The 12938-nt window shown below is 37.5% G+C and overlaps 1 protein-coding gene across 1 annotated transcript; it reads right to left on the bottom strand.

Moving 5' to 3' along the window:
- Positions 1 to 2371: 2371 nt before the first annotated feature.
- Positions 2372 to 11269, bottom strand: LOC121954664 (transmembrane protein 26-like). The gene is made up of 6 exons (XM_042502314.1): positions 10982 to 11269; positions 9619 to 9715; positions 9110 to 9199; positions 5189 to 5397; positions 4866 to 4945; positions 2372 to 3612 (listed from the first exon to the last, which is right to left on the bottom strand). Exons 1-6 carry the CDS (start codon positions 11170 to 11172, stop codon positions 3311 to 3313), a joined length of 969 nt encoding a protein of 322 aa, XP_042358248.1. The 5' UTR covers positions 11173 to 11269; the 3' UTR covers positions 2372 to 3310.
- Between the last annotated feature and the right edge of the window lie 1669 nt (positions 11270 to 12938).

Here is a 12938-nt window from a genome sequence, read left to right as displayed (position 1 = left end):
TAGTTATTTAACTTTGCTGTAGACTGGAGGCCTTCTGTGTGTCCCTCTTGAGTTGCCGTATAGCAGGAAATAAAGTAGTGGGGGAAACTTCCACTGTTTTCAGGGCTCATGCATGTGTGGGAGTTTTGGTTTAAGAAAATTTAAAGGGCAGCAGTTGCTGTTGAAGCTGTCACGCCGTCTTGCGTCCCGTTTATTGTTTTATTAGTTATCCAGTTAGGCGAACCCAGGACGCTCAGTTGAGGGCTTTTCTGTGGTCACATGGAGCCTTCACCTGTGCTATTGTTTTTAGCTTAGCTGCCTCAGTATAGCTAGCTGGCTAGCCCCCGCATGGAGCTTCAAGACTGTTCACAGCTATGTTATGTGGTGCAGGGACAGGAGCCTTTTATACGAGGATGTTTGACAGACACTCTAGGACTCTAAAGTTGACCTGTCCTCTCCCTTCACTGGCGACAGGAGCCATAGTTTCCTCAGCTGGGTGAGGCAGCTGGAGGTGACGGAGACTTCAGGTATGAGCCGGTAAGAATTCTTCCTTCTCACCTTGGCAAGTCGAGAGAGACACATAACTTATTTCACTGGAAACACACAGATAATTGTACTTGATACTAAGCAGCTGTTCTGCGCACAACCTGTAGACCTAACTAACACAAAGTAGCAGGCTAGCTGCAGGAAAAAAAAATGTGTTGCTAGCCAACAGCTGTCACTTCCAGCAGTTGCGAATTACTTGTGTTGGCAGAGCCAAAAAAAATAAAACTAGCAAATCATACTCTGCTGTGAGTATTAGTGTGCACTAATAAATTACGCTTGTTGAACTGTTAACTGTTGAACTGAGGTAGTGCTGTTGTACTGTGTATCATCACGGCTGTGATTATATTTGACCAAATCTGATATTGCTCAAATAATATTTATCAGATAAAATGAATAAACAAGTAAAAGTCAGTGGCAGAAGCCCTGCAGACTGTGGCAGGAGCCACATACAGGTGAGGTGCGTCTTATGGTGGTGCTTTTCTATGCACTCTGACCGTTTTAAAATTCAAAGTTCAAAAAGAATTGGTCCGTGTGAATTATTTTATTTGCATGGGAATTAGAAAATGGTTGGTGGGACACTCCCCATCCTATTAGGGACCAAATTCAGACGTTGAGTATCTCTGGATTAGTGGATAAGTATGTATTTATGTTTCTGTTTGTGTACAATGCACATAAGCAACAATACAGGTAAATTTGAAATAATCATAAACAAATGTGAGGCCGCTAATTTGGATTGTTTTATTTACACTCTGTCAGTCACAGATACATTAACATATAACTATGATTATATTATGGTGAAAATAATACTTGGACAACCCTGAATATGATGCTATTCGGGGGACAAAAATAAAGATATCTTGACAAAAACAATAGTAACAAGTAAAATTCACATTTGTGCAGAGGTTGTTTGTGCAGAGGTTATCTTATGAAACATCTTCGTTTAAACCAGGGAGTCAATATCATACTGATTCTTTGGCATCATAAAGATTACAATAATTAATGGTTCTAAAGGTTATATTACACACACACATACAACTCACACTGAGTTGATTACCTGAGTGCAATTTTATGTGTCTCTTTATTTTTAAAGATATTGCAGGCTTTAGCCCGTCACAGAGTTATAACCATCAGTCAAAACAGGCCATAGAGTAACTTTGAGATAACATCCAATTAATTAATTAATTTTTTGACCTGTGGATAGCATGTCTGGTCTTTTGTTTAAGGGACAGATAATACTACTACTACTACTACTAATGTAATTAATAATAATAATAATAATAATATTATAATAAATTTTATTTATAGACTGCTTTTCAGGAAACTCAAAGATGCTTTACATAGTAAAGAGGATTAAAGAATACAAATAAAGTACAAGAATATGAATAAAAACATAATAATAATACATAATACAGCACAAAATCAAAAATACATATTTTTCCTCTTACCTGTAGAGCTAGTTATGAATCCAGATTGTTTTGGTGTGAGTTGCAGAGTGTTGGAGATACTGGCCTATGAGATGTCTACCTTCTCTCTAATATAATGGAACCAGATGGCACTCAGCTTGTGATGCTCCAAGTGCCAAAAAATAAAAAACATTTGAAAAACTCAGCAGCAATTTCTTTCCAGAAATCATGACCCAGCTACTCAACATAATCCACACCTTGCTGTGAGCAGTTCCATGTGCAGACCAGTTGACTTCTACACAGTAATGAATATAGTTTTCAGGACATTTTTTTCCTTTATTTTTGATAATTTTCTTAGAATTGTCCCCTCTTTTTAAAACTAATTTTTAGGTAATTGTTTGCATCATCTTTTACTATTTTCTTGCTGTTCTTGCCCAGTTGGTCATTGCCTTTTTTCCTGTGTTTTCCAAAGAAAGCAAACAATTTGCTCAGATATCAAATGGTCAAATAGCTTGTAGAAGGCATCTAAATATAGCACGGGAAAACTGATATCAATCCAGGTTACATGGCGTTAAAGACTGATTATACGAGGGATACAAAACACCATCAATCAAAGTTTGGAAAAATAGTTCCCCATTCAGATGTCCAAAATGATCAAAGTTGTTCCTTCCTTATCCATTGTTGATATACTGGTTTTATCAAAGTTCTATCAGATGTTTTCAGTTTTAGTTTCAGCGTCCTGTATGGGTTAAGATGAGGAAATTGTGGTCCCTTGTTCTCAGCTTGAGCCAACACTTTACAGTCCCTACTGTCATCTCATGTATCTCTCTGTCTTCCTGTTGTCACTGTTAGAAAATTTTCGATCCTTATCTAAACAGTAGCCTGTCTCCAGTTACTGTAGGTGCTGGCACTGCACCGGTGGTGCTCTGGGACTACTTTTGTTCATTTTATTGTGCTGACAGGCTTAGTAATGTACATTATCTGTTTACATGTGGTATGTTTCACTTGGACCCCCACACCCTTTTCCTGTTCTACTCTGCTTCCTGCTTTTCCCCCTTTTTTAAATGTCAGACCAGGTACAGTCTGAAAAGTAAGGCATCTTAATACATGACTAAAACCAGGTTTTAGCCTATTTTTGTGCACACAAAGTCACATTTAAATACTGAATAAACATTAGTGTTTTTTCTGAGGTTAGCTCCACAGGGATTGTCAATGAACTTCAAAATGAGTCAAGTGTCGAATGTGAACTTGGCATCGCCTCGCAAGTATAGAAAATATTTGTTCACAGTTTTGGGTAGGAAGAAAACAAAACAATTTTTTTTGTGCTCAAACTTCAGGTGTAACAACTGTCCATCTCCCCGATTCAACCGTGAGATGACTTGTCAAACACATGGGATGGGGCTGCTCCTGCTGGTGCCGCTCCTAGAAGGTCTAAAGTCCTGGCATATAATAATCAGCCTATAAAAGTTCAGTATGACCACCAGGAAATTCTTGATGGCAAAGAACACCAGCATCTGGTGGAAGACGTCGAAATAAGTCATGACAGTGAGCCTGACCACCAGGAAAGGCCCGTCCTGGATAAACAAGGCCTCCACGATGCTCCACATGTCCGTGCTGTGTTTACTTAAGAGGGACTGCTCCTGGTCCCCCTCCTCACCCTCTGCGTCTTTCTTGGAGTTCACCACTTTAAAGAGACAAAAAGATAGAGGGTTAGAGACAAAGGAACACTTGTTTGTTTAGTTTTTTTCAATAACCCTCAGCTAGATGCTCTATCCACATAACATCTGCTTGTTCTATTGCTTCTCACTGTGTGACAGTGCTTATCTGCATTGTCACTGTTGCTTTTGTATCAAGGAATCTTTAAAATTCCCTTTTTTTTCTTGAGTTTGGTAATATCCTTAACTGAGACTTCTAATCATTCTTATTAGATTTTTTTTAAGTATGAGACTATATATTGTTTGTTTTTATGAAAATCCGACATACTATACTTTTAAAAAAACTGTACTTGAGTATTCTATTCGAGTACTTTCCAGCCCTGATGAAAATGTTGCAAATGCATGTCAACACATTCAGTATTTGCATGGCTTTCAAACATACTGGACTTGACTGTTCTAACATTAACAGAAAGACACACCCACATGAGCGAAGACAAACTATAAACAATGAAGAAAGAGGAACTGAGCACTGTGCATTGATAAGTGCTCTAAATGCATTATGACTTTAAATGCACATGTAAAAGTTCAACTATAAGAACCTCAATATCCATATATAATTTATTTGGGTCATGAATAATTGAGATCATTAGTGGGGGTCGTCTTTTCCGAGAACAAAGTTGCGTTGTTTCTAATGGCGTTATAATGTTCTTGCTCTCTTTCATGAAACACTATCCTTTGTTCCCTCAGACTCACGCAGGCGGGTTCACATTCTTGTCTCTGCTCAGTGTAATAAGTTGCAGAAAGCAGAAAGTTGCTATTTGGCTCTTCCCCGATAATGGCTTTCTCTTATCAGCCAAGTTGAGATTTTGTCATTCCAAATCTATTCATGTGATGAACGTGCAAGACAGGATTTCCTCCTAAAGACATTTATACAAACTCATTAACAACACCCTTCCTGTTAGTGATTTATTTTTGTGGTAAGTTTTTTTAAAACTATATGTCTAAAAGTAGGGACATTACTATTGCTCAGGCAGTAAAAACAGACTTTTGGGTTAATAATTTGACAAAGCTGGAGACAGACGGGCAATTTCAACCCAACTACTTCTCACTGTTTACTTACTGCACTGGCCTGGATGCTGCTGGCTTTCCTAATGTTTTGCAAACGTTTGAACAAATTGTTTGGATTGTCCCACACTGGGAAGAGGTTATGTGAAACAACACACGGCTGTAACTGCTTAATAAGCACCAAAGTTATTGGTTTGAGAAACAAACACAAACTGACCGGCCAGATGTAGGGGGAACTGCAGCATGCTCCAAGTCCATACAGCTAAGATGATGTAGACCAGCTGAGGGCTGTTTTCTCTGGAAAAGACACACACACACACACACACACACACACACACACACACACACACACAAAAAGTCAAAGTCAGTCCTGTGGGTTTAAAAAAATGTTGATAAGATGATGCTTATTTCTGTTAATACACTGATTTTGGGACACATATTAGATAACTTTTTTATAAACGTAATCATATTTGCATACAGAGCTCAGACATAAAGCTATCAAGCATTCATAATTAACAACCAACATGATTAGCCACCCACTTGACATCTGACAGCGTCTCACTAGTAAATTCGAGGATGTCGGCCGCAGTGCCGACAAAAATTAGGAGAAGCTGCGAGAGCTCGTCACGCGTGACTCCGCCTCCCAGTGGGAGAAGCCACTTCCCCACAATGAGGAGAATGAGCAGGATCTGATGAAGAGCCAGGATCCAGTCGTTGGAACAGACAGTTGATAAAACCTGGTTAAAATTCTGGTAAAGAAAGAGATTGAAAGTTATTTCTTTGTCGACAATGTTATTGTGTTAATGGGATCTCAGTAAGGAATCATCATGTTAGCCCTTAATATGCAGATCGCTTTCAGCTCATACAGTACTGCTAGGTTTTGGAAAATATCATTGCAAAAATCCTTGCTATAGTTTTCTCTGCTACGCTTCTGGGGATCATGTGAGTTTAGTTGTGTGTTTGTGTTTGTGTGTGCACATTTACGACTATGCTAAAGGATCTCTCATAGCTGCGACAATTCACAATTGTTGAAAATCTGTTCTATTGATTGTTTTATATCATCATTAACTGCTGACTCCTCACTTCTCTTAATCAGCTTTTAGGAGATGCCAGTTTTTGTTTTTTTTAATCAGCACTCTACTGCGTGTACTTTTCTAGTTTGGGTATTTTCAGACCGAAACCAACAATGTCTTAGTCAGTCCCTACCCCAAAGACATAAATCCTTAAAAATGGGTCTCAAATACAGCATGTACCTTAATCTTTTAAAAAAATGCCTTAATAATTCCATTTGGGCACTGTAGTTAATCAAACAGGAAGATTTAATGGGGACAGTTTTCCACTCGGTGTGCTAATGAGTGTATGTGGCATCAAAATAATACTGTGTTCATGCTAATACGTCTATGGACCAGAGAAATAAGCTATATTAATCTTTCACAGACAATACTTGTCAATAGTAAAAATTGTATTGTTCATTACTTTGTTTTTAATGGGATTTGTTGACAAAAATGCAAAATATAATAAGACCACACTTATCCTATAATAATTCCCCTTTTGCACAATGTGGACTTTATTATTTTAACTGAAACACAGTAAAGAGCTGAGGCTTGCAGCCAGTTTTTCGAGGTGTGCTGTAACAAGTTTTTAGGGTTTCTAATTCCCCCGAGCTAACTGGGTGTGGTGGTCTGGATGTTGTTTATAGAGGCCACTTTAAATGCTCCCCTCTTACTGTCAGTGGCCATTGGTTTTCAAGCTCTTCCGATTATTAATGAAGGAAATCTCCGCCCTCTCATTTTAATGACTTCAATTGTTATTAATGTTGATTACAATGCTGCTCTACATCTTGCATTCTTGGGGTTATTCTCAGATCTGTCTTTTTTTTTTTACACAGAAGCAAAACAATAAAGAAATCTCTTCAAGGGAATGAGGAATGAGTCCTAAAACGCAGGAATGAGGAAGTATGTTTGCACTTCTGGTTCCTTCGTCTTGAAGTCAGTGGCTGTAAACTGAAGACATCTTCATGTTTTGTTCAAAGACATAAAACATGTCAGTAAATGCCCCACTCGGGAACAGTGAGGCTTTTACCTTTCCTAAAATAAGTTACTAATAAGTGGCGAAATAACACAACAGAATGTCATCATGCCAAACACAGCTTTACAGCCTTGTTGTGGTGGTGATGTCAAAGTCATGTGACCATAAGCTCTTTTATTTATAGCCTACTGTTAAGTGTTTTACTTCTGGCAATTGCGTTTATGCTTCAAAAATCATAAAAGAGGCGTTCATTTGTGAAGATTATCTCCCTTAGCAAATCATTTAAGTGTTATAAACCTTTGTTTGACACACAGATTACTTTTGGCTTTAATCCAAAATCCAGTGAAAAAATCCCATTGACTTTTTAATGAGGAAACCAGTGCTCTAATTTTCAAGTCAACCTACATAAAGACATCACCCCTGCAGCACTAGACACCCTGTTGCTGTCAGGTCAGGGCGGGACATTGCATTAGTGTTCTTTTTGATTCAAAAGCTGCTATTAATACTTTCTTTATATTTATATTTTACAAGTTTATCTGAGAATTGGTTCAGTTAATGTTTTCCCCTGGTTGTTTCGTTGGGTTTCTCAGACCTGTTGACTTCCTCAAGGGTCAATTCTTGAACTTCTTTTAATGCTGCTTTTAAGGTGCATCATCCATCCCTCACTACCCGTACACTAGTGATATTCAGTTTTTGGTATTTATAAAGTCTGGTAACCTCTTAAGTCTTGCTACTTTACATAATGGTCTTGCTGAATTCAGTGCTTGGATGACTAACAGCTTTCTCATATTAAATCACAACAAAATTGAAATTCTTGTCCTTGGCTCCGATCAGACCTCTGAAAGTATTCTCCAGAATGTCTGGTATTAACTTCTGTTTTTCTTTCAGTTATTAAACACTGTGAAACACCCCCAAGACACCTCTGAAATTCAATGCAATGCAGCATTCAAGCATGTAATTATCAAACTGATGGTGCTAGTGATGCATCCTAAATTTCTCCTCTTAATGAGGATGCCTGAATTCCTTTTTATACAAAATATTATTATACCAGGTAAGTGGAGAAACTTCTCAGATGTGATGAAACAAAAATATTTAGCATTTTAAATGAGGAGGCTGTTTGAACAAATCAGCATTCAAGCGATGATTTAAAAAAAAAAACTTTTTATTTGATTCTCTTGGCTGTATTTTAAGATTCTTCATACTCTTGCCTGTTATTAGATTATAAGATCTTCATCAGGGATGAGGCGACTCTTCCCAGAATCTGTATTTGTGGGAAGATACTTTGTCTCTCCCCTTGGTGGATTCTTTCTGAATTCTTTAACCCCTGGGGCTGCATCCGGCCTTCCGATCTTTTCCTGTAATGCATTTACTCCAATCTAGCAATTGGGGAATCTGTCCGAAACTCCACTCTTCAATTACTGAGTAACTCTCCTCTGGGATTCCGCATTAACTCGGTGTTTGGTTTGAATCCGATTTTGGCATTTAGATAACCACCTCACGTACCCGGTCTTGTACTCTTTGCCACTGAAGAGCAAAACGTTGGCCTTGAATAAAGTTGAGAAAATGAGGAGACAGCTAAAAAGTAGTTTGAGAGTGCGAAAGTATATTGTTTTCTACAGCAAATTATAGGCAAAATGCATAATTCAAGAGCATCAGTTGATGATTTTAACACTCATCTTCATTCAAAGGTGCTTTATATGCTTAAAACTAAACAAAGACAAGATTTCTTGTAGAGAAAGAGAACCAAGTAAATGCAAAGGATGGATGTAAATTCAGCATTTTTTTGAAACATAAGTCTCCAAACAGGAAAATCCCAACACAGGCAATGTGTCATTAACTGTGATGATTCAGCACACTGCTCTTAATCAGCTGACTTTATTCCAAGAAAACTGAACTGTGAGAAACATTTCAAAGAAGATTAGAAAGATTTCCATGTTAAAGGAACAGATAAATGTTTTGAGGAGTATGATTATATGGTTACTGGCAAGAGCTGATGGAGCAGATCAATACCACTCTCATATATGTTTGTTTAAAATGAAGCTACAGCCAGAGAGCCATTAGCTCGGCTTGGCGGCATAAAGACTTGAAGCAGGGGAGAAAAGGTTAGCCTGTCTTTGTAGGTAAACATCCTCCTACCACCAACTCTAAAGCTTACTAATTAAGACTTGTTTTTAAGATGTGCAAAACTGAGGAATGAAAAATGGAGTCTGATTTCCTGGCAGCCTCACAATGATGTCAAAATGTGTGGTTAAACTGTAAATCACAGTATGAGAAAACAACACAGAAAGGCAGAGTGATTCCCAAAAATACATAATCGAAACAAAACTGGAAAATCTTTCTCACTCTTGCTTATTTCTTTTCTTTTCGGGTATATCATAAAATGTCCTAGTATAAAACGCAAGTTAAAGAAATTGTCCAGTCTGTCACTCCTACCTTCAGATAGTCCTGGTATGTCTTGTTTCCCACAGTCTCGTTCAGAGTGATCACCTTACGCACGTTCTCCCAAGAGTCGAGCTTACTGCACTGAAAACAGTCGAAAGATGCTTTTTAGAAACTGAATTTCACAGATTACTAGTACTTTTTTTACTCTAATTAATTCTTTAAAAGATAATTTGCTGATTTTCAACCAGCTTTGTGTCATAACACTGTGAGGAGTACGTGAGAATGAACTATGGTATACTTCTAGTCGGCTGCCATATTTTTCCTATGGAAAAATGGCCAAGCTTGCATTATGTCACACACCAGTGGGAGCCTTTATTGGTCCAGTGCTGTGCAGGGCATTCTGGTAGTTGTAGGTTTTCTATGTTTTGTGCAAAAGTGAATGTCACAGCCCTTTTGTCTGTCTTCTCTCTGGTCATACAGCACCAGTTTCAAAGGTGTTTGTGTCTTTTTACTGCTCAGACAGCCACTGACTAAATATTTTTGTTTCTGGTGTGAAGCACCTGAGGGTCGCTGACTTTATCTTGCTGGTGGTGGAGCTCCAGGATCCAGATGGAGGGAATGATACTGATAAGAAACAGGAAGATAGGAGGAGAAAACCTGCAAAAACACCAACAGGGATTTAACACATCTTAATTAAGACACTTTGGGGGAACAATGGATAAAATACAAATGTTAGTTTTGTGTTAAAAAGTCACATAATAAGAAATTCTGACATTTTAAGGCCTGGTGAATAAATATTGCACATGTTTAAAGATCAAACAATTAATCAGTTGATCAATTAGTCAGCTGAAAGATGATCTGCAACTTAGTAATCATTTGCACCATTGTTCAAACACAAATTTGAAGTGAAATAATTTGGGTTTTTAGATTGTTCACTGTTGACATTTGAAGATATCATCTCAGGATTTTTACTATTTACTATTTTCTGATCTGTTTTATAAGCCAAATGATAAATCGAGAAAAATGTGGATTGAATAAGTGAATAATGATAATGGTCTTTTTTCCATATTGTATTGTATTGTTTTATTCTACACTTATGGTTTTGAGTGTTTCAGTACCTTGGTTTTATTTCCCTGAAATATGTTTATTGTATCTTTCGCAGATGCACCAAAAACCAAAGCACATTCCTTGTAAGTCAAAACCTACTATATGATAAATCCTGATTCTTAAGTACACTCTCTTAAATACAAGAAACTATTTGTTTTCATTTTAATCAGTTTAAAAAGTTGAGGCCATTTTGTATGATTGCATGATTCAACTTGTCTTCTAAAATTTTAAGGTAGCTCACTTTTTAAAGGTAAAACAAATACTTTTTCCCCACACAGATTAATAGTTACTTGCAGTGCTGGTCTGGCTATTTAATTATAACTTTTCATTCAGTTTACTAATTCAAGATATCCCCACACAAATCATAGCCTCTTGTAAGGAAGGATTATTTTCTAACATATGTATTTCACTTTATTTTTTATTGTAAGTTAAATTAAGATGTGCTACTGTGAGTTCAACAAAGAAAACCTAAACACGTCAAGAAAATTCAGTATACAGACTATTGTTTGCAGATTAAATTTAGATATGGAGTAAGACTGTTTGGGGCCATAGAGGGGTACCACCCCATCTTCACTATCCCAGGACCGGTTTAACAATAGCAGCGGACGGACAAGCAGGATGCAGGGTATTTAGGGCGGTGGGGGAAGGGATAAAAACGTTGAAGATAACAAAAGCCTGATTTATTCATGCATTATAAAGTAAATCTATTCAGCAAAGAAATTAAATACAAACCAGTTTATTTTACACAATAAATAAAAACACTAAATTCAGGAGCATCATATAATAATAAACAAACACTTGCATGGATCATCTTACCATTTGTAATCTTTCCCCTTGCGTCTCTTCAGCGTTATTATCATTTCAACCACAAGCGGCAAAAAAAGAAAAGTCAAAAACCAATAACTGGGGTCTTTTTTCACCCATGTCACCCTCCAGACGCCGGTCAGAGAGACGAGGATGAATAAACCTCTGGTGATAACAGCGCAGATAAACTTGAACAGGAACATCCCGCCGGCTGGTTGCAGGTCAGTATCGTGCACTGCTGCTTTCACCGCTATTCCTCAAAGTTAAGATCCCAGAGAGCAGGCTGTCTGCAGCCCAAACAGAGAGGGGGAAAAACTGTTGAATGTAGTTTTTCGAACAAAGTCCCCAAAGTTTAAGCCCCGCCTAGAAAGCAAGTCCCGTCCAGTTTTACCTGACAGGGGGTCAGGCAGTGGAGGCTGGGGGCGCTGTAGGACTCAAAGCTGCTGTTATACATGACAAAGCGTCCCAGTGAGCTCCATTCAGAAATATTCAATGATTTATGGATGACATCATGGGTCCATCAAAATCTCTGAATGTACAGGAGAGGGCAGCATCACATCATCTGCTCATTCACCATGAAGCACACTTCCTCTGCTGCTTTGGGTCCAGAAAACTTTGATTTACGACCTCAATATTTACCCTGAAGTAGGGTGATTTATAGGCTGTGGATTTACATTTACAATCTAGTACTGATGTGATGGTTGTTTTTAGTGAAATCACATGGAAGCTTCAGCGGAAGATGGATACCTTTTGGCATTATCAGGATGTAAAATTATTTCATTGCAAGTAATAAATAACTGTAGCCTAATTAAAACACAGAGGCCTTATTACTATACATTTTGAAATTAAATTTTTCCCTTTAAACCACCCTCTTGATCACTGAACAATTTTTGAATATTTTCTGGTTGTAGGTTATTTTTAGCCTTAAACATTAATTGTGTTTTTTTTAAATTCCACAAGATCTGTAAATTGTAATAGTTTTGACTGTAAGAATAATTAAATAACTAATTAATAATCAAAGGTCCAGGGTGCAGGATTTAGTGCTATCTAGTGGTGAGGTTGCAGAACTGAAACCTCTCACGTGTGTCATTTGTGTAGGACAGCGTCTGCCTAACGTTTCCCCGAGTGCCACTTGTTCTGCATGTTGTAGATCTCTCCCTGCTGCAGCACAGCTGATTCAAATGATCAGCTGGTTATCAAGCAGATACAGGAGCTCATAACAAGCTGATCATTTGAATCAGCTGTGTTGGAGCAGATTGTGAAACACCGGTGAAGGAGAACTACACAGTGGCCGATGTGAAAACATGACCCCAGTCTAGAGCCAGTGTTTGATTTGTTCATTCTGGGCTTCTGTAGAACAACACTGTGGAGACAATAGAGATATGAACGGCTCAGTTTAAGGTAATGAAAACACAATGATTCTTGATTTTGGTTAATTATAAACTAATGACAACATAGTTATGAATGTGTCTGCCAATAGGTGTCACTAAATCCTACACACTGGACCTTCAAACATCAAAGGTAAAAAAGCCTGCTACATTATTATATATTATTTTATTGGATTATTAGGTTTTGATGATTTTGATGCATTTTAATTGTTGCTGGTTGTGTTGGGGCTAATTTGAGTAATTTGATAGACTCTTTAGTAGTTTGAATGAATGAATATCTTTATTGTCAATGTGCAGGTACTATAAAAGCCTATTATACTGTAACTGATAGGGATCATATATGTTACATATAATCATATAATTCTAATTTGTAAAAGTAACTACAGTGTAAAGTACAATATAGAAGTATAAACAAAAGTATAAACAAAGATGTGAATACGAGTACACAGTTACCTCAAAGTGGTACTTCATTAATTATACGTAAAAACACGTACGTAACATACGTAAAAAAATACGCATAAACACTTTTAGTTGTTGTTCTGAATTGTGCTCCTATACCCAACCTTGTAAAACCATGCAAA

The sequence above is a fragment of the Plectropomus leopardus genome, chromosome 15, assembly GCF_008729295.1.
Source record: "Plectropomus leopardus isolate mb chromosome 15, YSFRI_Pleo_2.0, whole genome shotgun sequence".
Taxonomy (NCBI): Eukaryota; Metazoa; Chordata; class Actinopteri; order Perciformes; family Serranidae; genus Plectropomus; species Plectropomus leopardus.
This window is presented reverse-complemented; position numbering and strand designations above follow the sequence as displayed.

Coding starts and splice junctions, on each gene's coding strand:
- LOC121954664 (XM_042502314.1), bottom strand. CDS start 11,172: ATGTTCCTGTTCAAGTTTATCTGCGCTGTTATCACCAGAGGTTTATTC. Junction 9,200..9,618: donor ATAAAGTCAGCGACCCTCAG/GTGCTTCACACC, acceptor GACTGTTTTCAG/TGCAGTAAGCTCGACTCTTG. Junction 5,398..9,109: donor CATACCAGGACTATCTGAAG/GTAGGAGTGACA, acceptor TTTCTTTACCAG/AATTTTAACCAGGTTTTATC.